The 25,552-nt window shown below is 41.7% G+C and overlaps 1 protein-coding gene across 1 annotated transcript; it reads left to right on the forward strand.

Moving 5' to 3' along the window:
• Positions 8,581–24,824, forward strand: SRD5A3 (steroid 5 alpha-reductase 3). The gene is made up of 5 exons (XM_018049464.1): positions 8,581–8,865; positions 16,325–16,467; positions 18,262–18,459; positions 22,251–22,385; positions 23,273–24,824. Exons 1-5 carry the CDS (start codon positions 8,645–8,647, stop codon positions 23,530–23,532), a joined length of 957 nt encoding a protein of 318 aa, XP_017904953.1. The 5' UTR covers positions 8,581–8,644; the 3' UTR covers positions 23,533–24,824.

Genomic DNA, 25,552 nt, shown 5'->3' on the forward strand with positions numbered 1-25,552 from the left:
TATTGCTGTTTTCAGTCTAAATATTACTTTTCTAGGTAAATGTCTTCCTTCTGTTTATGGAAATAACCAATAAGCCAAACTATAAAAGGAATAGAAAAGAGTTTTATTTGAGCCAAACAGAACTATAGCCCAGGAGACACAGATTCAAGAAGCACTTGAATTGTGTTCCCCAGACTATAAACGGGGAGGATTATAAAGGCAAAACCCACAAAATTACATAAGTTGTTGGTCAAGACTTATAATTATCACTGGTTAAAAAAAATAAGGGTGCTTGTTAGGCAAGGATTGCCTGGGGTGCAGAATGGCTGCATAGTAATGAGAAGAGACTTTGAGACCACAGATGCTGGCTGCTTAGCAGATATCATTTTGAGAATAGTTGGTGGGGTATTTGAGTCTGATACAGTTCATAAAATTCAGGTTCTCACTGATGCAGAATGTGGCTGAAATCACATCCACAATGGCCACCCAGCTCCCTTCTGGATTCCTGAACCACAGTTACTCCATTTTTATTTTTTTAACGCATTCTTTTCTTTAAGTTAAATCAGATTAACAGTGTATACCTGATAGGCCATAGAAAGGCTGTTCTGGTGAGCATAAAGTTTAAGTTAAATCACAAATAGGATAGAATGACTTACCCATACCTCAATAAGTGAAAATTTCTCCTATCACATCTCCAATTGCATTTAAGACTGTGTATGTGTGTTTTGTCTCTGACATTCACATTTACTTCTGTGTCTAGATGTCTAATTTTATTTATTCTGTTTATTTCATTATGTTTCTTAAATATAAAGATTCACAATTTTAATCAACTTGGAAACTTTTTCAAACACTACTTTTTCAAACTTTATCTGTTTTGCATTTTTTCTTTTCTTTCTTTCTGGCGTCCTTGGTTATATGTTAGCTGTCTTTCTTCCACCTTGCTCTTATCTTCTTTCATCCCCATCTTTATCAATTTTTACTGGTTTCTGAGGATCTACCCTAGATTTAGCCACCAGGTTTCTTGTCAGTGATCTCTAGCTAGCTATTCAATCACTTCTTTTCCGTTTCTAAAAATTCTATTTGGGTCTATAAAACTGGCCTGGTCTTTCCCTAACCATTCTTTTCTAGGATTTTAATCCCTTCTATTGTGTCTTTGACCACTGCAAATATGTTTATGTTTTTCAGAGTGTGGTTCAGTTATCTCAATTTCTTACTCTTCTATATTCCTGACTTCTGTCACTCATAGTAGATCATCTCCATATGAGTTCTATCTCTTTTTTGGAACTCATCTTTAGTGCAAGTTCTTTTTCTTGGAGAATTTCTTCCAAGTGTTCTGGCATCTGCATGTACCAGGCACAAGTATCAAAAGCTTAGACCAATTTTTATATTATTTTCTCAGCTGAGAAAGACAGCTAAAGATAAGACAGAACTGGTGACCAGGAAATTGAACCTGAAGTAAACACCTAGAAGGCAGACAATTGATATTTTTCCTCCTATCCAAAGCCCAAGTTACTACATACAAGCCTTTTTTCATCTATTTCTGCCAGTGGGTAGATATTTTTTTTCTTAATTCACCTTTATATACTTTCACCATAGAAGGCTACAGAGAAACTTTATACACTATTTAGTGTTAGGTTAGGTTGTAAATAGTAGGAGCAGGCTCCTGCCACAACAAACAGAAAAAAATAGAAACAAAAACAAATATCACATTGTAAGACATTGAAAGGCTGCAGAAACAAAGTCAAGGGAGTTAAATTCCAGACAGCGATAAGTCCTTCCTAGGAAACAGATAGCCATTTCTCTCCTGTCATGCTATCTGTATGAGAGTAAAGGGTAGGGCCAACTTTAATATCTATGGTCCTTTTATAGACACACCCAGGTCACCTCCTCTGCCAAAGACAAGCCAGGCATCTCATCCATAAGATAGTTGCTAATATCACCTCATAAGAGTCATGGTGCTGATTAAACCAGAATGCACTTTTAAAAAGTCTGCCATATAATAAAAACTATCAACCAATTTGATCAAAATGATATTTGTGAAATACTATGTTCAACTACTATAGAACACGCTTTTCTCAAGTATACTTAAACATTAACAGAATGCTATGTATGTGAACATAAAGCAAGTCTCAACACATTTCAAAAGATTGAAACCATATAAAAATGTTCACTGACCACAGCAGAATGAAGCCAGAAGTCAGTAACAGAAAGATAACTAAAGAACTGAGGGAGGAAGTCATAATGGAAATTGGAAAATATTTTTTAGCCAAACAATAATGAACAACAATGTATCAGAATTTGTGGGAGACAGCTTAAGCAGTGTTTAAGAGGGAAATTGACAGTTTAAATGCTCATTTGGGGAAAAAAGATTTTAAGTAAGATCCAAGTTTCCATCTCAAGTAGTCAAAATAAAATTAACAGTTATGGCCAAGAAATTAGAAACAAGGGAAGAAATACAAGAACAACAACAACAAAAATCAATGAAATAGAAGACAAATATAAAATAGGGACAATAACATATCCAATGGTTCATTCTTTGAAAACATTAATAAAATTAATAAAACACTAGCAAGACTGGTAAAGAAAGAAAATATTTATTATCTATATCAGAAAAGAGAGGACATCACTATAGATCCCTGCTGATTTTTTAAAAGGATACAAGATTATTGTAAATAATTAAAATTATTAAATATAATTATTCTGAATAACTATAAAACTTTGAAGAAATGGATGAATTCTTTTCCTAAATTGACACAAAAGTAAACATAACTTTCAGTCCCAAAGAAACTCTAGGCCCAGATGCTATCACTGGTAAACTCTATTAATATTTGATGAATAAGTAAACCATTCTTACACAATTGTTTAGAGGAAGAAGGAACAATTCCCAACTTGTTTTATGAACTAACAGGACCCTGGTACCAAAACGTGACAAAGACATTACAAGAAAAGACTTGTAGACCTGTATCCCTCAAGAGAAAAGACATAAGAAAAAATCCCTAGCAAAATGTTAACAAATGAAACCCATTATTTATTATTTATTTACATATGCCAAACTGTAACCAGGTGAGACTTACCCCAAGTATGTAAGGTTAGTATATTTTTCATAAATTGGTGAAATTAATTACATTAAGAGAATACAGGTTGACCCTCGAACACAGGTTTGAACTGCTGGGGTCCACTTATACTCAGATTTTTTCAATAGCAAATACTACAGTACAACACAATCTGCAATTGGTTGAATCCTTCAATATGCAGGAACAGCAGATACAGAGGAACCCTGTATACAGATGGGCTGACTATAAATTATCTATTCATGGATTTTCAGCCTCACAGAAAATTAGGGTTAGGGTTGGCATCCCTAAATCCCTGTGTTGTGCAAAGGGTCAGGTGTAAATGGAAAGGTTATTGATTATCTCAATAAGGGCTTAAAATTATATAACACTCAGTACCTTTCCTGACTTTTAAAAATGCTAATAAAACTTGAAAAAAAGGGAAGTTTTTCAAACTAACAAAAGGTATTCATGTAAAAATCTACTAATAATATTATATTTGATGATGAAAGACTGACTCCTTTGCCCTGAAAATCAGGAATGAGACAAGAATGTCTGGCAACAAGGCAAAGATGTTTTCTCTCACCACTTCCATTTCAACATTGTACCGGAGGCTTCACCTAGTGCATAAGGCAGTAAAAACAAGTACAAGCCATCTGGATGAGAAGGGAAAAAGTAAAACTTTTCTTATTCACAGATAATACAAACATAGAAAATTGTAAGGTAGCTACAAACTCTTAGAATAACTAAATTTTACCAGGTCAGAAGTTTTTTATCATCACTTAATCCTCTTTTGATGATTTTCCTTTCTTTATGTAGATTCAAGTTTCTGACTTACACTGCTTTCCTTCTTTTTAAAGAATTGCTTTAACACTTCTTGCCAGGAAGGTCTACTGGTGACAAATTTTGTCCATTTGTACTTGTCCCAGAAAGCCTTTATTGCCTCTTATTCTTGAAGAATAAGTCTATGAATTATTTGGATTAAATTTTGTGTATGGTATTAGGTAAGGGTCAAGAATATATTTTTTCCTACGTGGATACCCAATAATTTCAGCATTACTTACTGAAAAGCCCTTCTTTTTCTTCATTGTATTGCGAGACACCTTCATCATAAAACAAGTAACCAATATAAATTGGTCTATTTATGGAATCATTTTTATTTCATAAGTCTATGTATCCTTATACCAGTATTACACTCTTAATTACTATAGTTTTATATTGTCTTGAAATAAGATGACTGAAATCCTCTACCTTTTGTCTTCTTCAGTTTTATCTTGGGCGGTTTAAGGTTCTTTGTTTTCCACCCACATTTTAGATTCATCTTGTCAATTTCCACAAAACTCTTCCTGGGATTTCAACTACGGTTATGTTGAATAATTAGAACAATAAAGGAGACATTAGCATCTTAACAACACTAGATTTTCAAAAACAGGAAAATGAGAAACATGATCTATCTCTCCATCTCTCATCTATCTCTCCATTTCTCCATTTCCATTTTTCTCAAGCTCACACAGAACATTTGCTAAACAAACCACATTCTAGGCCATAAAACACCTCTTAACAAAATTTTAAAAATAGGAATCATACATTTGCTCTCAGATACAACAGAATTAATCTAGAAATCAATAACAGAAAGATAACTAGAAATTTGCAAAATATGTGGATATTAAAACACTTCTAAATAATACATGGTCAAAATAATAAGTAATACATGGGTCAAAGAAGAACTCTCAAGAGAAATTTTTAAATATTTTGAACTAAATGAAAATGAAAACATAATTTATCAAAATTTGTGGGAAGCAGCAAAAGGAGTACTTTGAAGGAATTTTACATCATTGAATGTATACACAGAAGAAAAGACAGATCTAAAATCAATATCTAAACTCCTACCTTAGAGAACTAGAGAAAGAAGAGCAAATTAAGCACAAAGTGAGCAAATTAAGCACAAAGTAAGCAAAAGAAAAGAAATAATAAGAATTACACTCTTCACCCAAAACTATCACAACATTGTTAATTGGCTATACCCCAAAACAAAATGTTTTTGGTGTTAAAGAAAAAAAAAGAATGCTAACCCCCCAAAAAAGTGCTTTTTGATACTAGAAAGAAAAAAAAAGAATACGACTTAGAGCAGAAATTAATGAAATTAAAAATAGGAAAACAACAGCAAAAATTGACAAAATCAAAAGCTGGTTCTTTGAAAAAATTAGTAACACCGATAAGCCTCTGCTAACTACTGCTAAGTCACTTCAGTCGTGTCCGACTCTGTGCGACCCCATAGATGGCAGCCCACCAGGCTCCCCCAGCCCTGGGATTCTCCAGGCAAGAATACTGGAGCGGGTTGCCATTTAGCCCTTCCTACTTCCATATAAATTTTAGAGTCGTCTTCTTAAATTCCAAAAAGAGCTGGGGCTTGATTGGACCTACAGTTATTATTCCACACATTGGTTTGAGAAGAATTGTCATTTTAACTATATTGAGTCTTCCAGTCTGAGTTTAGTATGTCTCACCTTTTAACTATGTCTTATTTAGTATCATAACACTTTATTTTCTTTTAAGACTTACATACCTTTTATTAGAGTTACTCCTTGACACATAATAGTTTATGCCATTGAAATGTTATCTTTAAAACATTTATTTTGTTTTTTGTTCAGAAATAGAAAAGTTCAATATTTAGAAACTGATTTTTGTATCCAACCTTACCAAACCCTATTAGTTCTAATATCTGCTGACTCTATTGGAGTTTCATCATCAAATAATGACAGCTCCTTTCTTACACTGTAATCTGTAAACCTTTTCTTTCTTTTTCTTATTTATTGAGCTGGCTAAGGGCTTCAGGAAAGCACTGACTCCAAAGGTGATTGAATTTTAGTTTCATATTTTGAAAGTAGAGCCAACAGGATGTGCTGACAGAATCATATTTAGCAAGAGAAGAATCAAGTTTGAGTTCAAGGGTTTTGGCCTAAACAACTGGAAAAACGGCATTGTCATTTACCACAGGCCAAGCCAGAAGTCTGTCGATTATATAGTGCAGGTAATTAAACAAGGAAAGATAAAAACTGACATTTATTGGCAATGATGTCTCTAACAGGCTTTAGCCTGTTTTTCCACTTTTGAAATAACTCCAGTAAGGATTTAAGCATTTATAAATGCTCCCAGTCAGGTTTGACTCAAAGCTTCCTGTTAATCACTGCCCTCTACAGGGGCTTGTGTGAATATGAGCTGTGCACTCTGATTAAAATCCAGACCAGAAAATAAGGGATAATTTTTGCCTCCAGCTTCAATTTTTCTTGTTTCCATGACACACACACACACACACACACACACACACACACACACACGCACATCTTGTCTTTGTGATCTTTCATCTGATCAGGTAAGTATAAGAGAGTCTCCCACTCAGGAAACTTGGTGCCTGCAATGAACTTCCAGGTAGATTGTCTAGAAAGATGTCCTAGAAAGCCTAGCAGTATTTCTACGGGGTTAATCTAAGAACAAGGGCTTCCCCGGTGGCTCAGTGGTAAAGAATCCACCTGCCAGGTCAGGAGGAGGAGGAGATGTGGGTTCAACCCCTGGGATAGGAAGATCATCTGGAGAAGGAAATGGCAATCCACTCCAGTATTGGGAAATTCCATGGACAGAGGAGCCTGGCGGGCTACACTCCATGGGATCGCAAAGAGCCTGACAAGACTGAAGCGACTTAGCACACATGCCTGCAACCCAAGAAGAGTGAAGAGATAATGAAAAGGTGACCCCTGCAGATGAAACACTAGGTCATGAAACAGACCCCACTGTCCCTTCTGGCCATTTTGGTCATCCTTTATCGCATATTTCTCAAGTCACTGGTACAGGCTGCAGTGTCCTTGCACAAAGAAGCAAAACTCTAAGAAGCTGGCACATTTAACAATCCAAAGGACTGTTCAGGACACAGTAACCTCCCCACTCGGTTCCCTGATGCTCATTCGACACACACATGCGGTATCACACTCCGGTGTGGGCTGCCACTCCCCTCTCCCACCCCTCTCCTGCCACCCCATCTCAAGAAAGAAGCTCCAAAAAGGCAAGGACATTATCCTGTAAGCCTCTCTGTCCTCAGTGTCCAAAACGATGCCTGTCATGTAACAGTTGTTGCTTAGTTGCTAAGTCGTGTCTGACACTTTGCCACCCCCATGGACTGTAGCCCACCAGGATCCTCTGTCCATGGGATTTCCCAGGCAAGAGTACTGGAGTGGGTTGCCATTCCCTTTTCCAGGGGATCTTCCCAACACAGGAATCAAACCCAGGTCTCCTGCATTGCAGGTGGATTCTTTACCAGCTGAACCAGAAGGGAAGCCCAAGAATAATGCAGTGGGTAGCCAATCCCTTCTTCAGCGGATCTTCCCGACCCAGGAATCAAACCAGGGTCTCCTACATCGCAGGTGGATTCTTTACCAACTGAGCTATCAGGGCTATTTTTTTGGAACTGACACATTTAAGGCTTTAATAAAATATTTTCTAAAAAACTTAAAGTTTCATTTGTCCTAACCAAAAACAATGTTGTTTAAAACTGATGAGCCAATAAAAATAGCACTGTCACTACATGGAAATAAATATAAGAAATGACAGATGGAGTCAAAAACTTTGCCTCTAAGGAGTGGAACTCTAGAAGGAACAGGGCTGCAGTTTTTAAATTTTTACCACTTTCATTTTTGTATTTGCAATTGCCTTTACTTTCTATTTTACTTAAATTATACACATTTCTAACATTCTACTGCTGTCACTTCAGTCGTGTCCGACTCTGTGCGACCCCATAGACGGCAGCCCACCAGGCTCCCCCGGCCTTGGGATTCTCAAGGCAAGAACACTGGAGTGGGTTGCCATTTCCTTCTCCAATGCATGAAAGTGAAAAGTGAAAGTGAAGTCGCTTAGTTGAGTCTGACCCTCAGCGACCCCATGGACTGCAGCCTTCCAGGCTCCTCCGCCCATGGGATTTTCCAGGAAAGAGTACTGGAATGGGGTGCCATTGCCTTCTCCTAACATTCTACTACAACTATTCATTTTTGTGTGTAACCTGCCTTCTTAATCTACATTCATATTAATATAGTTGTTCACAATCATAGCTCTTCATTTTACATTTTAGATTTTTTTCACTTAACCTACAGTTCCAATTATCACAAAGCTTTCCGTGTTTTTACAGTCTCCATAATTATTTTAATGGCTGCATGATATTCCAATGTGTTACTGTACCATAATTTAGCTAAATATCTTAACATGGAACATTCTGGATTGTTTCCATTTCCAATGAAAACAATGCTGCAGCGAAGACTTGCAGTTATGTGGCCTTGTTCGTTCCGCTGCTTTGAATCATACTGTTGAATCATATCTCTGGGGTCCCACCGAAGCACCCCTGATTCACATAGTACACCTACTGCTACCAGCGAGCACCACCAAATTGACCCTAACCAGAAATCCCGGTGGCGGGGCGGGGCCTCCGTCCCAGGGGGCGTGTCCAGGGCGGAGCCGAGCGCGTCCCCGCCCCGCGCTGCGCCCCGACGTCCCGCCTGACTGAGCCCGCGCGCCGCACGCGAGTAGACGGTCTTCCGGGGGCCGGGAGAGCTAGATTGCTGGGCTCGCCAGCTATGGCTACGTGGGCGGGGACCGAGGTCTCGGCGCTGAACCCGCTGCGCGCCCTTTGGCTCACGCTGGCTGCCACCTTCTTACTAACCCTGTTGCTGCAGCTCGTGCCGCCCGGCCTGCTTCCGGGCTGCGCATTCTTCCAGGACCTGATCCGCTACGGAAAAACCAAGGAAGGGGCGCCGCCGCGCCCGGCCGCCTGCCGGGCCTTTGATGTTCCCAAGAGGTAATCGTGCCCGGGCGCGAGTCCTGGTTGCCAAGTCAAGGAGAGCCGGGGGCGCCTGGTTCTAGCTGCCGGCAGGGGGCAGCAGAGGCGGGCACGGGGCCGGCGCGGACCAGATCCGGGAAGCCCAGGCCGATTCCCCGAGGCGGCGTTACCCCGGCCCGCCCGCCCGCAAGTGCACGAGTCTGCTCTGCGGCCCTAGGGGCGGAGTGTCCCGAGACACCGAGGAAGCTGAGCCACGCATACCTCCAGGGGCGCAGGAACGTAAACTTGTGGCCTCAACTTAGCCTTTCCTTCGGGGGAAATGGCTGCGCTTCCAGATTTAGGCTTGGTCCCCAGGTGGTAAAGTCTCCTTTGTCCCTAATTTCGCTTTCCGCCGTCCTGCACTCTAGGGACTCATAACCTAACTTGAGGTCGCCGAGACTCACTAGAAATGAAGGCAGGCCCTCCCTTCTCTCGTGTACCCTGTTTGTCTCCCTCATAGTGAACAGTCAGGACGAAGGGTGAGACGCTGGTCACTAACAGACGCCACCTCCATCAGCCGCACCAAGGCAGGTGCCCCTGAAGAAAGTTGCCCAAGGTGGCACGTTTAGGCAAGCGTGGTCCCTAAGCGCATCGCTCAACAGATTTCATAACTAAGTTAAATGAGAGATTAAATCTTTATGCCTTCAATATAATTGTTGAAGAAATTGTAAGGCTTATTATAGTCCGGGGAGTTTTTTTTCATGTGTTTTCACTTTAAATTTGGAACATAACTGAGAAGAGTGGGCCAAACACTTCTTGATGGTAGGTATATAACAGTGGCGTTTTTTTGGAGATGCAGCCTAAGTTGGCGTTCAGAAAGGAGTATGGAGAAATGTGATAGGGTTTCTGGTGTACTAAAATACCTCGATTATCGCTTAAACGTCAAATAGGCTGTTCCCCAGGTCTGCAGATGGGAACGGGTGTAAGTAAACTTGGCTTCCCATTTCTGACTGTTGGAGAAATACTCGCCAGATATAACATTGAGAAGCGACCGCTAGGTCATTTTGGGCAATGAGGCCCTGGGAAGAAAAGCATATGCCTGTTAAGTCACTTCAGTCGTGTATGACTTTTTGCGACCTCTTGGACTGTAGCCCGCCAGGCTCTGTCCATGGGGATTCTCCAGGCAAGAATACGGAAGTGGGTTGCCATTCCCTTCTCCAGGGGATCTTCCCGACACAGGGATCAAACCCACGTCTCTGTCTTCAGCACTGACAGGCGAGTTCTTGACCACTAGCGCCATCTGGGAAGAAGTAGATGCTTCAAACACTGTGATTAAACCTGTTTCTTAGAGGCTCTTTTTAAGCTAAAATGTCCTGTCAACCCTATTTTTAATCAGGATTTGAATATAGTAAGTACTTTTATACTTCAGAGCAGGGACATTCCTAGATTGTCAATTTTTTAATGTTACAAAGTGAGGAAAACAATTACTTGTTTTGAGAGTGAATTCTAACAATTTACTTTCTGAATTTTAAAAAAGATACTAGTGTCACTGATTAAAGGGCAGATTTCAAATCATCTCCTGCACTTACCTGTTTATTTGGCTCCCATACCCCACCTCTTAACTACTCCAGTCTGTGGTCATATGGCAGCCAAGAAACAGATTTTATACCTTTTCCTTATTCATTATTGCAAAATGGGTACTCTTTGGGCTGCTTGTAATTTCTACTATATTATGAAATAATTTATACCTTTTTCTTCTTCCAGAATTCTGGAATGGACCATCCTATGGTGTTTTGTTTGACTTTTTTTTCCCCTAAATTGAAGCTGAAATTTTTTTCATTCTAGAGCAGGTACAATTATTCCAGGCCAATAATGAAAGTCAAAAATGTCTAGACGCTATATTGAAGTACTTTTCCTTGTTCAAAATTCAATAGTACTCTTAAAAATGAAAATAAGCCTATAACTTTTATACTTACAAACAGGCAGCTGTGAATCATGTTTCTGTAGCTAAGAGCTCAAGTTAATTTGGGAGGAATTATTTTTTCATAAATGGTAAAGAATTAAACCTTAATTGAGTTCATGGAATGTTTGATTCCATAATCCCTGTCTGGTAGATTTTTTTTTTTTAATTAAGGTGATACTGCTTTTCTTGTTTTCTTTTGGTTCCTGAAGTTTTGTCTTTCCAGAAAGTCTGAATAAATACCTGACCTCAAACATGAGTCACAATGCTCTTGACTTTCATAGTGCACATGGAAGAACTTCTGTTTCTAATATTTCAAAATATTATAGAAACATTTTAATTAAATTCAGCTCTAGAGACAAAGAGAGTCATCCAGTCTTTCCCTACTGGGGTTCAGGGATTCTAACCAGAAATCCAGGGGATCTATGGATAGAACTCAGCTCAAATTGGATTGGAAAAAATTACATCTTTATTTCACTAATCTCTAGCTGTAATTCCACCATTTTCTTAGTGATGAATGGAATCAACAAACCACAGTAGAATTACCAGTATCTGCAGTAGAATTGGCAATACCTGCAATTTAATACTATATTAAAAATTTTGAAGAGACTAAGAACATTTTCGTCACTATATAAAAATACTGTATTATCATCAGTCTGTCATTATTTAATACATTAATTAAGCACATATATCACAAATGTTTCTTAGTGGTTGTGTTACCTATATTTCAGTATAATTGGGTTTCCTCTGTATCCCCATGTATTTTAGGCTTGGGAAGGGGTGTGCTGCCTTCACCAGACTGCCAGAGGAGTCCATGGAAGAAAAATGTCAAGAATCCCTACTCTGGACTGTAAACTCCATGTGTTTACATTTGTCTTGTTTGTTGCTATATCCTAGGCTCAATGCCTGACAAATAATAAAGTCCTCAGTCGATGCTTTGAATGAATCAAAGAAAAAAGATTTTAGGTTTGATTTGTTAACTTGACTAGTTTCTCTGAAAGTAACTTTGGACGAGGTACCTTCTCTTTCATTCATTTATTTATTTAACCAATGTTGACAGAGTATGTACTATTGCCAAGAGCTGTTCTAGGTTCCTTGGAGCAGTAAATATGTAAACAAATCTTTTAAAACAAGCAAGATAATTTCATATGGTAATAAGTGCTTCAGAGGAAATCCAGCTGGTTACTTGATCATGAGCAAGATGTGGGTGGCAGTGACTGCCCTGGAAAGGATGATCAGAAAGGGGTAGGGCAGGAGATGAGTTCATTTCAGGAGGCCAGAACAGACACTGGGCTTTATGGACCATGGTGGAGATAGATTTTATTCTGAGTGTATGGAAAGCAGCTTTAGGATGGGGAAATGGGGGTGTGGCATTATGTAATTTATGTTTGAAAGAATGACTTGCCATTGTGTGGGAAAGACTGGTTGAGAGGCTGTTAACAGTGGTCCAGGCAAGAAGTGGTAGTATGGATTAGAGTGTTAATGTAATAGAACCTATTTGTCATATAGGTGGTGATGATATTAAAGCACGTAGCATAGGGCCAGGCACCCAGACAAAACTCAGTAACCATTAGTTTCCTTCCTTTGTGTGTGTGTATGTGCGTGCACGCTTGTGTCCAGTCAGTCATGTCCAACTTTGTGACCGCCTGGACTGTATAGCCTGCCAGGCTCCTCTGTCCATGGGATTTCCCAGGCAAGAGTACTGGCGTAGGTTGCCATTTCCTCCTCCAGAGGATCTTCCCAATCAAGGGATTGAACCCACGTCTCTTGCTTGGCAGGCGGATTCTTTACCACTGAGCCGCCAGGAAGCCTAGTTTCCTTCCTTAGTTAACCCTGTAACTCCCCTATCTGGTCCTGGGATCAGTTCTGGCAATCAGTAAATATGTATTAAATCAGATCATGTCTCCTGGCTCAGAACTATCCAGTGGCTTCCAACTCACAGAAGAGTCCAAAACCTTATACAGTCTTGTTCTCACCACCTCACTGAGGTCCTGTAGTTTGCCCCTCCTGTGGCTCCAATCCAGTTTTCTGGGTCTCTCTCTACTTGTTCTTTCTCCCACCTGCACTGCCTGTTTCCTCTACCTGGAAAGCTGTTCCCCCAAATAGCCAGATGGTGTATGCTCTTACTTCCGTATAATTCTGCTCAGATACTAGCTTGTCAGTGAGACCTGCCCTGTCCACCCTGTTTAAAAATATAATGCTGCATCTCCAGCATTCCTCTTCCCAGCTTTAGTTTTCTCATTAGCAGTTATCACCTACTGACGTGCTATAAATTTTACTTCTGTGTGTTACTGTGAGTATAAGCTCCATGAGGGCAGGAATTGTCCTTTGTGTTCACTGCTGTATCTCCCAAGCTAGAGCAGTCCCTGGCTTATAATAGACATCAAACTGTTGGTTAAGTCAGAGGAGTGCTTGCTTGGTGCCCAGTCTTGTGTTACCGTAAGGGTCACCGTATCCTTGCTCCCAAGGGCTCATTTCAATTAAGCATAGTGCGAATGGAGGGAAAACAGGGAAGCGTATTTAGAACAGAAGGAAGTGGAGTTTTCCAGTCTGCTTTTGAGGCTAGAGCTGGGTCTTTTCAAAAAGAAATACGGGACTTCCCTGGTGATCCGGTGGCTAAGACTTCATGCTCCCAATGCAGGGGACCCGGGTTCAATCCCTGCTCAGGGAACTAGACCCTGCATGTGCAACTAAGAGATCGAGTGCCATAGCGAAGACCCAGCACAACCAAATACATAAATAAATAGAAATACACCCTCGAATAAAGAGTAGAACACATTTCATGAAGCAGGAATCAGGCAAAGAAAATGAGAGAGAATGTGCAAAACGTAGGAATAAGAAAAGTCAGCCTGTCAAAACCCTATGGCACAAGTAGGGCAGAGCAAAATGTGGCTTAGCAGCTTATATCAAACGTGAGTGATTTGAATGACTCATGATTTGGTATAAATTGGTATGTGTAATGGTAGAGGTGGAAAAGCAGGTTCAAACAAGTCTCGATCACATGACCAGGAGCACAGCCATATGACTTTTACCTTCAGGGTCTTCAGGGCTGAGTCTGGAGCCAAACACTGCCACTTACTGGTAGGCATTGGACAAGTAACTGAACCTTCTGAGCCTTAGTTTTCTCATCTGCCACGTGAAGATAACCACATAAACTTGCTAGGATTGTTGGGAAGATGGAATGAATACTCTTAACTGGTCTTCCCACAACTAGATGATCCTCTTACTTAAGTACCAGAGGGATTTTTTAAACAATGACCAAAATGAACGAGCTATGCTCGCTCGCTCTCTCTCGCTCGCTCTCTCTCTCACACACACACACATTCTCTCACATACTCCCTTTTTTTTGGATTGTGATGAAATATACATGACATAACCTTTTCCACTTTAACCCTGAGTATACAATTCAGCATCTTTAAGTCCATTCACATTGTTGTGCAGTCATCACCACTGTCCATCTCCAGAACTTTTCTGTTAGCCAGAGAGATTTTTAAAACAAATTATTCCTTCAAGTCACTGGGTTCAAACGCTTGCCCATCACACTTAAAAGCCAGTGCCCTTACAGGACCCCATAGCATCTTCCCCTCCTTTCTCATGCTCTAGCACTGTCCATACGTTGTTGTTTAGTCACTAAGTCGTGTCTGACTCTTGGGACCCCTTGGACTGTAACCCACCAATCTCCTTTGTCCCTGGGACTTTCCAGGCAAGAATACTGGAGTGGGTTGCTCTTTCCTTCTCCAGGGGACCTTCCTGACCCAGAGATCAACCCCATATCTCCAGCATTGGCAGGAGAGTTCTTTACCACTGATCCACCAGGGAAGCCCACTATCTATGTAGGTGTCCTTTATTGTACCTCAGGGCCTTTGCGGTTGCTGTTTCCTCTGCCTAGAAAACTCCTTAGAAATTCACAAGGGTTACTCTTGCTAGCCAAGCATCACTTCTAGAAGGGCCATCCTTGTCTACCCATCCAGAATGACCTCTCCTCTGCACCACCTCTGTCCTATCACCCAGCATCAGGCAGGATGTCTACAGATTGATTTGCTGACTCTGTGTGGAAAGATAAACTTCAGCAAGCCAGGCACCTGGTCAGTTTGCTCCCTGCTGCATCTCCAGCTCCAAGAACATCACCCAGAAGGTTCGAAGTGCTCAGTAATTTTTTTTTTTTTAAATGAAGTAGGTAAAGTGGCTCTAAAGTTGCCCCTCAGAAGCTGTCCCCTCCTCTTTCCATGGGAACCTGTAGAGCAGTGCTGCCATTCTGAGCTATTGGCTCAGACCAGACCTGGGCTCAGTTCTAGCAGGTGTATCTTAAGGAAGACTCTGGTAGGCAACCAGAGGCCAGGGTCTAGGCATGGGGCAGAGGGGGCAGAATCGACACTCATGCTTGAACTAAGCTCTTGAGCGTGAAGACCTGAATCAGGATTAATAGGACATCTCAGGACAGATCTAGTGACAGAATTTGTAACAGTGGTGGGAGAATTAAGTGGGTTGCTATGGAATGATCAGCTTAGATCAGCGTTAGTTAGACTAGGTTGTGGGCATGGCCTAGGGGACTATGAGTTCTGGGACTTAGAAACATATTCTGGATCACCTAGAAGGGGAGTCTCTTGAGTCCGTGTGTAGTCTTCTTGACGCCAGGCTGTCTTACTGCATCACAGATTAATGAGAAAAGAAGGAAGGCTTAGCATAACTGTGATGCTTTGAAGACCAGGGAAGGCCAGGTGATGTCCAGGCAACTTGCAGAGTCAGAAAGATTTTAAGTTGATTCAAATAGAGGAAACTAGTAGACGAATAGATAAAGAGACCTCGGAAAAACCCGTGGCAGGCCCTCATACCATACCAGGTGGTGTCATTGCAGCAAACCACATAAAATCAACTCTGTTAATTGCAATTTTTGTTGCTTTTGTAGTTTTATTTCATTTGTTACTCTGTTGATGGCAACACACACACTGTACTTGTATGAGACTGTACCCATCAGGAGTTGATAGCTAGTTTTATGAGTTCTTATTTGTCATGTTATCATAGAAGTAATTTAGGTCGACACAATTCAGGAAGACACTAAATCAGAGGACCTATTTAAGGTTTCTTGCAGCCCTATGAGCCGGTGATTGTGCAAATCTTGTGTAACTGTTGTATGGCTATTGCAGCAATATTACTTGAGATTTAGAAATCTCCCACAGGTTTGGCTTGTGGTAGCACAGTCTAGGCTCTCCCTGCCAGGCCCTGGGGCCCTCTATTTTTGAGTTTGAGCCCTATTTTGTTACCTGAAGATAAGACAGTTAACTTTAATCTAAATTTAACAAGGCCATTCGTGTTCTTATTAACCTCAGGAAACCTCTTTTTCCTATTAGTTACCAGTCTTATCATCTGAAAGGAAATTTCAAAAATCTGAACATCTGTAGGATTCAGGTTCTATTAAAAAAGCAAAACTATGCTTGCAGCGTGAGGGAAAAGAGGATGAGGAAGCAAGAAATAGTCTCTAGCATAATGGCTTCCAGTGGGTCTGCTTTGATCATTATCTAACCTGTTTTCTCTTTGCAGGTATTTTTCGCATTTCTACATCATCTCAGTGCTGTGGAATGGGTTCCTGCTTTGGAGCCTTACTCACTCTCTGTTCATGGGAGCACCTTTTCCAAACTGGCTTCATGGTCTGCTCAGAATTCTTGGGACTGCGCAGTTCCGAGGTAACAACTCCCCTGGCTAATTCCAACCCTTGCTTCCTGTTCCTGACTTTCCTGCCTGCGGCAAGCTGTTCTGGGTACTTCGTAGCTTCTCTCAGGCTCTTCCTCAGCGGGTTAAGGGTGGGGGCAGAAAGGCTTCTGCATGGATCATAGCCAGATGTCCAAGGAGGAGGCCTCAGGTCCTTCATTGAGATCACGGCAGAGCTGCAAGTCGACTCTTCATCCCTGACTTCCCAGCAAGTGCTGTGCTAAACAGCACTGGCCATTCTCCCTCTGATATTTTCAGTACTGTTTTATGCAGAAGTCTTTACAATTAAGGGGAAAAACTTTTAAGATTCCTCAGGTTTGCCTTGAAACATTTATCATATATGTAGTTCCAACCAAAATCATGCCTCCAGACTCCAGAAATTTGAGAGAAAATTACTTTCTGATCACGGATTAAAAATGTTTGTTATGCTGTGGGGCTTTGGTTATATAATAAAATTGACTGGAAGTAGTTGTTGACCAGATGATTACAAAGTAGCCCTTAATTGGCCTCACTGTGCCTTGAATAAAGGATACACGGAACGATTTAAAAAGTAAGGAATTGAAGGCGAAAACCATAACGTGACCTCACTTAATGTCGGGCAGCAGGAGAGGGGAAGAGTTAGAAATACATTGTTCTGGGGCTGTCTCTGTCCTTTGTTCCAGCAGCCAAACCACCGGCTCCCTAGGAACAGTCCTTTTTCTGTATCAACAGAGGAACTTTTTGCAAAAGATGACAGTCAGACGGGGAACGTATGCCGAGCCCACTTGGGAGGGGAAGATACCAGAGCGAATCCCACTTGACCACTTAACACTTTATGCCTTCATTTGTGTCCTGGAGGGTTCATGGGGTTCTAGTATTTGGACGGTGATTGTGAGGAGTTTTATTTGATTGTTTGTTTTAACCTGTTGCTGAGGAGTTAGAACTAGAATTTTACTACGTTTAAGAGAGAAAAGCAGGCCAAGCCAATATGACAGAAGTCTCCATAGAACATACCCTTCAGAGAGTCGGGAGGGGCAGTGCCTGGAAGGGAACCCAAGCGCCTGCTGGTTGTCTTCCATTTCTGGATCTGGTCATACGGGTTTAGTTTGTAAAAATCTATTAGGCTGTGTTCTTATTGTATATTTATGTTGTATGATAACATTTTTTGAAAAATCTAGATTTTATGTCATTTTAAAAACCGGCATTTTTTTCTCACTTGTTTTGGGGCAGAGGGGCAAAAGGCAGATAGATAGATCTCAAGGCTCACAGTCCCCCCAAAGTATCATTTTTTCCCCCTTAGTATGAAAAGAAATGCACAATTCTTCCCGCTCCATTTTCATGCCCCTTTCTGCTTCTGTACATTCCTGTGTCACGTGTCCCCCTGACCTCAGGCATCCCACCAGGGGGCCTGGCTCAGAAGTCATCCAGGAACTCTTCCTGACCATCTTCAAATGGGACCCAGAAAACCCATCTTCAAATGTCAGGGACCCAGAAACTGGAGTTGGGTTCTGAGAGCACAGACCCTTCCCAGCCCCATAACCCAGACGGCTTTCACATCACAAAGTAGAGACAGGAGACCTGAGTTTGTCTCCACTGTGTCACTAGCCAAATTCCTTGACTCACTTGGCTCGCTTCCTCATTGCCACTAAAAATGGAAGTGTTAGACTGGATGATATCTGGTACCCTTTCCTAGCTCTGATCTTGTTTAATACTGCCTAACAGTAAGGACAGACATAACTTTGGATTATCCCTGGAGAGAGATGCTGAGCATGTTCCGTTCTGAATCGTAGGGGGTGAGCTCGCGCTGTCTGCGTTCTTAGTGCTGGTGTTTTTATGGCTGCACAGCCTGCGAAGACTCTTTGAGTGCTTCTACGTCAGTGTCTTCTCCAATGCCGTGATCCACGTCGTGCAGTACTGTTTTGGACTTGTGTACTATATCCTTGTTGGCCTGACTGTGCTGAGCCAAGTGCCCATGGACGGCAGGAATGGTGAGTGGTCGTTGGGGTCCGTCAGCTGAGTCACTGAGTATGTGAGAGACTCTCCCCACCAAGCAATACGGAAGTTGGAAAGGAAGAGCCCTGCCCAATCCGCTTGGTATATGAGGAGTCTGGGCTCTGCCTGTAGCTTTAAAAACTCTACATACCTGGAGGCTGTCATAAAGAGTGAAATAAGTCAGGAAGAGAAAAATAAACATTATATATTAACGCATATATGTGGGCTCTAGAAAAATGGTATAGACGATCTTATTTGCAACCTAGTAGAGACACAGATGTAGAGAACAAACGTGTGGCCACCAAGGGAGAGAGGGATGGTGTGGGATGAATTGGGAGACACTATTGATACTATGTATAAAATAGATAACCAATGAGAACCTACTGTGTATAGCTCAGGAGACCCTCCTCAGTGCTCCGTGGTGCCCTAAATGGGAAGGAAATCCAAAAAAAGAAGAGGATATATGTGTATCTATGGCTGATTCACTTTGCTGTACGGTAGAAACTAACACAACATTGTGAAGCAGCTATACTCCAATAAAAATTTTAAAAATTAAACCAGTCAGCATGCCCAAGGGCACCCAGCAGGTACACATCACATTAACCATAACTGCTGAAACCCGAGAGACGCCAACATGAGCAGCAGTGCCTTCAGTAAAGAGAGTGAAGTGCAGAGTCCTCTGGAGGCTCGGTTTAGGGATGAAGAAATGGGCCATGAGGTTTCCCTCAGTGGCACTGAAATCAGTGAACTTCTGTGGGTTAGTCTGGAAAGAAAGAGGCAGTGTGGTCAGGAGTAGAACAGGAAGTAGGGGAACTCACTGGAGCAGGACAAAGGCAAGTCAGCCCAGTTGTCTCACCAAAGCCTCGTCATCCTGGGGTGGAAGGGTGAGGCTGGGGAAGGTGAAGCTGTTGTGCAGGGTGAAATCATGGAGCACCAGAGGAGGAAGGGGTGGCCCCAGCTCCTGGTGACAAGTTGGGATTTGAGAGGAGGCAGGGAGCCATTCTATTGCCATTTAGTTCTTGTGGTGGTTCCCCTTACAAAAAAGCTTTTCTCAAGTGAGGCAGCCTGAGAGGGGAGGGCAAGAGTACTGTGGTAAATCAAAGCTGTGTCTTAACACTTCCGAAGCTCTCACTTGCTAGGAAGAGGGAAGCAAAATCACAACCTTGGTTTATGAGGAGGAAATGAAATGTGATTTTGGGGGCTGGGGTGGTGGAGGGGAGGGAGGATGGGATATCTAACATATTTGACCACCTTTTTTTTTTTTTTTACAAAAACAGTGATGTTTATCATAAAGAATTCAAGTCATTTTGGGTGATTGAAGTGAGTTTTTAGTGCTGAGGTTAACTTCATCTTACACCCTTAGTATCCATCAGCCCACACGTGCTAGGGTAGATCATTCACAACTGTTTTCTCTAAGCTCAAGTCTGTCTGTTTCCTAAAGCTGCTCTATCCCTCCTCGTCAGTTGAGCCCATGGTCTGGATATTTCCAGTACTCAGTGAGTGAGCTTTCTCCACAGGATTGATTTCCACGCTGAGCGCCCTTCAATCAGCCTCTCTCTGTTGCTATACGACCACCCAAGGCTTCCATGGCTCGAGGAATGATTTTAAAGTACGACTTACCGATAATCTTTCTCAATTCCTGAATTATTTATTGGCTCTAGCCACACTCAGCTGGCATCTCTCCATCTGATTTCTCTGAACTTAAGTCAGTTTTTCCTCCCTCAGCTTTTGGCTGTGGCATTCTTTTCAGCCCATGTCACTATTTGAGCTGTCATTCCTGAAGAACAGTCCTAGGTTTTCACCCAGAGGAACTTTCCAGAGCACTTTGGTAACCTACTGACTTGTAAACTGTCAGCATGACGTGTCTCTCCTGGAGTTTCCTCTGCTGGCCTGGACCCCAGCTCTTGCTCTTCCTCCTATAGAAACAGTCAAGGAAAGGCTGCTGAGACACCCACAAAATAGCTTGTAGATACTCCTTTCTGAAGCTCTCTGAGACTTGAGTTTCACCTACCTGTCCTTCAAGAGGTCGTCTGCAGTCATTTGGGGCAGGCTGGGGAAGACTGGTTTCAGGAATTCATTGGAAGAAAGCACACTGGGGCATTTGCCAGCTTCATGGTCTGATAGACGCTTAGGAGTCAGATGGGCCTGAGTCTGAATTCTGGCTTATTTAATTTATCAGAGCTCCAGGACCTTTATCTGGAACTGGGGACATACACTGATTTCAGAGGGTTCCTACGAAAATGGGAAGAAAGTGTATCTGTAAACTACCCAGATCTTCACATCTCCTTGTCTTCAGAGCCTAGAGGGTCTGCCCCTAGTCACTCTCCATTGTATTCTGTGGGTTTTTTTCTTCAGAGCCCCATCTCTCCCTTATATTATCTTGATTATTGATTTTTTTAAACTTGTTTCATCTCCTGCTACTAGAATGTGAGTTCATGAGGACTAGGATCTGACCTGACTCCCACTGCTTTATCCCTCATGAGTGATGCCACACTCAGTAGACAATCCATAAGGAATGAATAAATAACAAATAATTACTACACAGATTAGACCCTCGGTAAATAGCCTTCTGCCTGCCTCCCCTTTCCTGTATTATAACTCCAACTTACTCTGAAAAATCTTTTTTCCTCCATAGGTAATTTCTCTGCCTTTGGAGTAGGTGACTTGGCAGTGAGGTGAACTCCCCACCTTCTAACCCTATGGTGACTTGCTCTTAAAGGCCCCGGTGATTTAAAACTGGTTTTCATATTTTGTTTGTTTTTAACTTATAAAAATATAACCACTTAGTTAAATGGCTAAACCTAGTAAACCTTAAGGGACTTATCGTTTTTAAAAGAAATTAACTCAATTAGACTTTGATGGACTGTCGTTAGTTATTAGCTGTCACCAGCTGAGTCCTACTTCCAGGTACCCATATGGAATAGCTTGATCCTTGGTTCTCGTACCTAAATCAGTTTTTAGGGGCTCCCTCTCGGCTCCAGAGCCTAGGCTCCTCCCCACTGTCAGTGGACAGCTTTGTTTCCTTCATTCAAGTCCCTGACTCACCTCACTGCTTCCTGCTGAACACAGGCAGGTCCTTAGTTTGCTGTTCTGATGCCAGTCCTTAGAAAACCTTCGTTCTTCCGATGTCTTCTTAGTACCTGGAGAAGAAAAAGAAAGATGGAACTTTGAGTGTTTCTACTCCTGAAACAAAATCTCTTGACTGGGTTCTCTCTAATCAGAACAGGATATCGCTTTGGTCTTTACCTTGCAGTTTACATTTCCCTTTTTGAGAAGCTCCACCCCTCACCTTTACTTCCAGTGATTTTCTTCATTGGCTAGAGCCAATCAAGTCAGTATTCAAAGTTTCCCTAGAAATGGCTCAGGTGAGATCCTTCAGAAGGTGTTTTTCTGACAGCAAACTGCAAGAAAGAAAACATCAAACCAGGCTTAGCAATAAAAATGCAGAGTGGTCTCACCACACAAGAGTACATCACAAGAGTGGGAGCTGACCCACAGAGCTGATCCCCGTGCCTGAAGCACTTGAAGAAGGAGCAGGAGGATGTGCCGACCTGGAGTTCTCCGCCAGTGAGCCCTGAAGCTGCCCCTAGCTGAGGAGCACACCTCCTTCATCCACAGGGACAGTGTTCTCCCTTCTGTGCTTGGGAAATGATATCAGGGTGGTTTTCTAGTCAGGAGGAACCGAATAAGTGGATAATTGTATTCTGCAGACTGTATGATTTTTTTAATGCGCTGAGCCTCTGAAGTTTTGCAGAGTTGGCTAATAAGGTCATTCTTATTTCTGTAGTCTATGTGATAGGGAAGAATCTCTTGATGCAGGCTCGGTGGTTCCATATCCTCGGAATGATGATGTTCATCTGGTCATCTGCCCATCAGTATAAATGTCATGTCATTCTCAGCAATCTCAGGAAAAACAAGGCAGGTAAGATATCTTTTAGAACCACTGACTGGGGTTTTAGCCCTCAGGAGTTAAATGTACTTATTCTTTCTCTCTTTTCTTTCCTGCCCTAATTAGTCAACTAATCAATCTATCAAATACTCATTTTGACAAGACTGTCTGGGTCTTGATCTTCCCACCTGTAAAATGAGAGCATTTTACTGACAGCCCTCCCTGCCACCATCTAGCCCTGACATTCTGTGACTATTCTGTGCCCACATTTTGGGGCCTGCACTGCATATATGTGTCTAACCAGCATGTCAGCACTACCATTACTGTGCCAAGTTAGTATCGTTCCAGCCAAAATAAAAAAACATACCTTTTTTAGTTAGCTTGTATTGACTTATCACAAATACAGTTTTTATTAGGCTTTTTGAAATAATAAAAATTGAACAGTGCTACTAAGCATTTATCAGGCACTTGTTTTGTGCCAGCACTGTTCTGAGTTGCTTTATGTGTAACGTCACAGTACTTGCTTGAGGCAAATACAGTCTTACCCTGATTTTACAGGTGAGGAAACAGAGGCACAGAGAGGTTAAGCAACTTACCTAAAATTGCACAGCTTGTAAGTGGCAGAGCTAGGATTCTAACTCATGCAGTCTGACTCTGGAATCTGTGCTCTTCATCACTAGCTTGGAGGATTCTTGGAGAAAGAGGCTTTCTTTTGTGCCTATTTACAGTTAGTATAACTTTAGTCTGTGACTTTCTGACATGTAGTAGGTTGACAGTGGAGGTGGTGACAGCGTGGTGGTTTGTACAGGTCTGTGACATCCTTTTCTGGTTGAGTTTTTATAAATGATTTTGGGAGCAGAGTGGTAAAACTCTCTTCTAGCAGCTTCAGATGTTAAGGGTATCTTCTTTTCCCGTTTCAGGAGTGGTCATTCACTGTAACCACCGAATCCCTTTTGGAGACTGGTTTGAATACGTCTCTTCCCCTAACTACTTGGCAGAGCTGATGATCTACATTTCCATGGCTGTCACCTTCGGTTTCTACAACTTAACTTGGTGGCTCGTGGTAACATATGTCTTCTTCAGCCAGGCCCTGTCTGCTTTCCTCAGCCACAAATTCTACAAAAGCAAATTCATCTCCTACCCGAAGCACAGGAAAGCTTTCCTGCCATTTCTGTTTTAAGTTAACCTCCAGTTATAAAGAATGCAAACCAAGTGACGGGTTCAGTTCCTAAGGACAAGCAAGTCTAGAGACCAAAGTACAGTTTCTATGGAATGGCTTGAAACTCTCTGTTCCATTTCTGTTTCCAAAAGCCCTCACTGCGTGAGCAAATACATACCCCTCCAGAAAATGAGTCTTCAGAGAAGAAATCCTTCCTCCCAGCAGACCTGGGAACGCTGTGTGTGCTTTCTGAGATGCCCTATAAAACCAACCAGCTGCTAAAAAATAAAGAGCAGATGAGACTTCAAGCTGCTGCAAAAACAAAACCAGCCAAGAATATATGAACAGCATCTAACAAATACATACATATACAAAGGAAGAGATAAGCTCACGTGTGGCTTTGTTTTTGCTCTGGACAAACAAACTAGATAGCAGGATAAGCAATATAGTAGGTGCTCAGTAAATGCTTATTGCATTTCAGTTAAAGCAGAACAGCCCCTGAAAATAACAGCAATGTATAATTTCACACTGATGGATTCAGGGGAAAGTGAGTTTATTGAAGTTATTTTATACTTATTACACACAGATTACCGGTAATGTAACCATCAGTAGTCATCTCCCCCTCAAATCACAGCTTAACAGAAAGTTTGAAACCTCTTTTATTTAATACTTTTTTGATATCCCTTTCTAGGGAGTACCTTAAAAGTGAAAGTATCAAAAATAAAGTATTTTTGTATTTATGCATAAAAGCCTTCATGAATGGCACTGACACTCCAGATCGAATAGCGCTGTCGCCTCATTCGTACGTAGTTACTTAGATTGGATTAATAACTGCCTGAGTTTATTTTAACTTAATAGAATGAATCCAAAGATATTTAAAGTGTATACTGACAATAGCTTATTTAAAGAAAATACCCGTCATTCAATCAAGTAGATATAAAAGCATAGTGTGAAAGTAGAAAATAATACCATAGTCTGAGCGGTGCAGTAAAAACTGCACATTTGTGCAACATAAGATTTACTGGCTTATTGGCCAAGGTATTAACTATTCCTTTTATACAGGTGTTTTATTATAGTCTATTAAAGTTTTGTGCTCAGATAGTGATGGACAGGGAGGCCTGGCGTGCTGTGATTCATGGGGTCGCAAAGAGTCGGACGTGACTGAGTGACTGTACTGAACTGAACTGATACCATGCTGTGAGGGAAAGCACCTCATTGTTAACCCAACACAGATGGAATGCAGTCTAAGGATGTCCTCCCCACCTGCATCTCTGCAGTGATAAACCAAAGCTATTAGATTCTTTCTAATCTGACTTTCAGTGTATGTATATCAGCACATATTCTAAAGTTCTTACACTGCTGAAGTAGCCTTTTCTCCCCAGCAATCAAATGCCACTTCCATCAGCTGCTCAGTCTGTTCAAATGAAATGGCATGTTCATTTCATTTATCATTTAGATTTGCCATCCTCAAGACCAGGATTCAGGAACAAAATTTCCTACTTCAGAAATGTGAAGCCCATTGCATTTTGGTCTTAATTTCCACACAAATGGCATGACTTTTAGTAGCATACTATTGGGGGAGAAAGATGTATTTTGCTTAAGCTTGCAATTTCATACTAGGCTAGACTAGGAATTTGGCTACTGCTCTGGAATTTCATTGTACTTTTAAGTGAAATCATCATCCCTGCGAGGAGGCCCATGGGGCTGTGAGAGAGGGTTCCCTGTCCACCCTGTACACCCCGTGCCCACACCACCCTCATCACACTTCTGCTCTCCCTTCACCTTCCTGGCTCAGACATTGCACTTCTAGGTGAAAACAAAAACAGAAGTAGTGCTGTCCTCAAAGGGGTTCAGAACAAAGTCAGGTGGTCTTTGATGAAAGCTCAACCATGGAGAATAATTGAAAATCATGCTGCGTTGCAGGATCGCTATCAGCAATGCTCTTTGCATTGGTGAAAATATTCTGTATGCCTGAAGGGAGAGTGCCAGAGACAGTCTGTAGCTTCTTCTCATGGGTAGTCCTGGAATAGCCTGGGGGCAG

Source organism: Capra hircus, chromosome 6 (genome assembly GCF_001704415.2).
Source record: "Capra hircus breed San Clemente chromosome 6, ASM170441v1, whole genome shotgun sequence".
Classification (NCBI taxonomy): Eukaryota; Metazoa; Chordata; class Mammalia; order Artiodactyla; family Bovidae; genus Capra; species Capra hircus.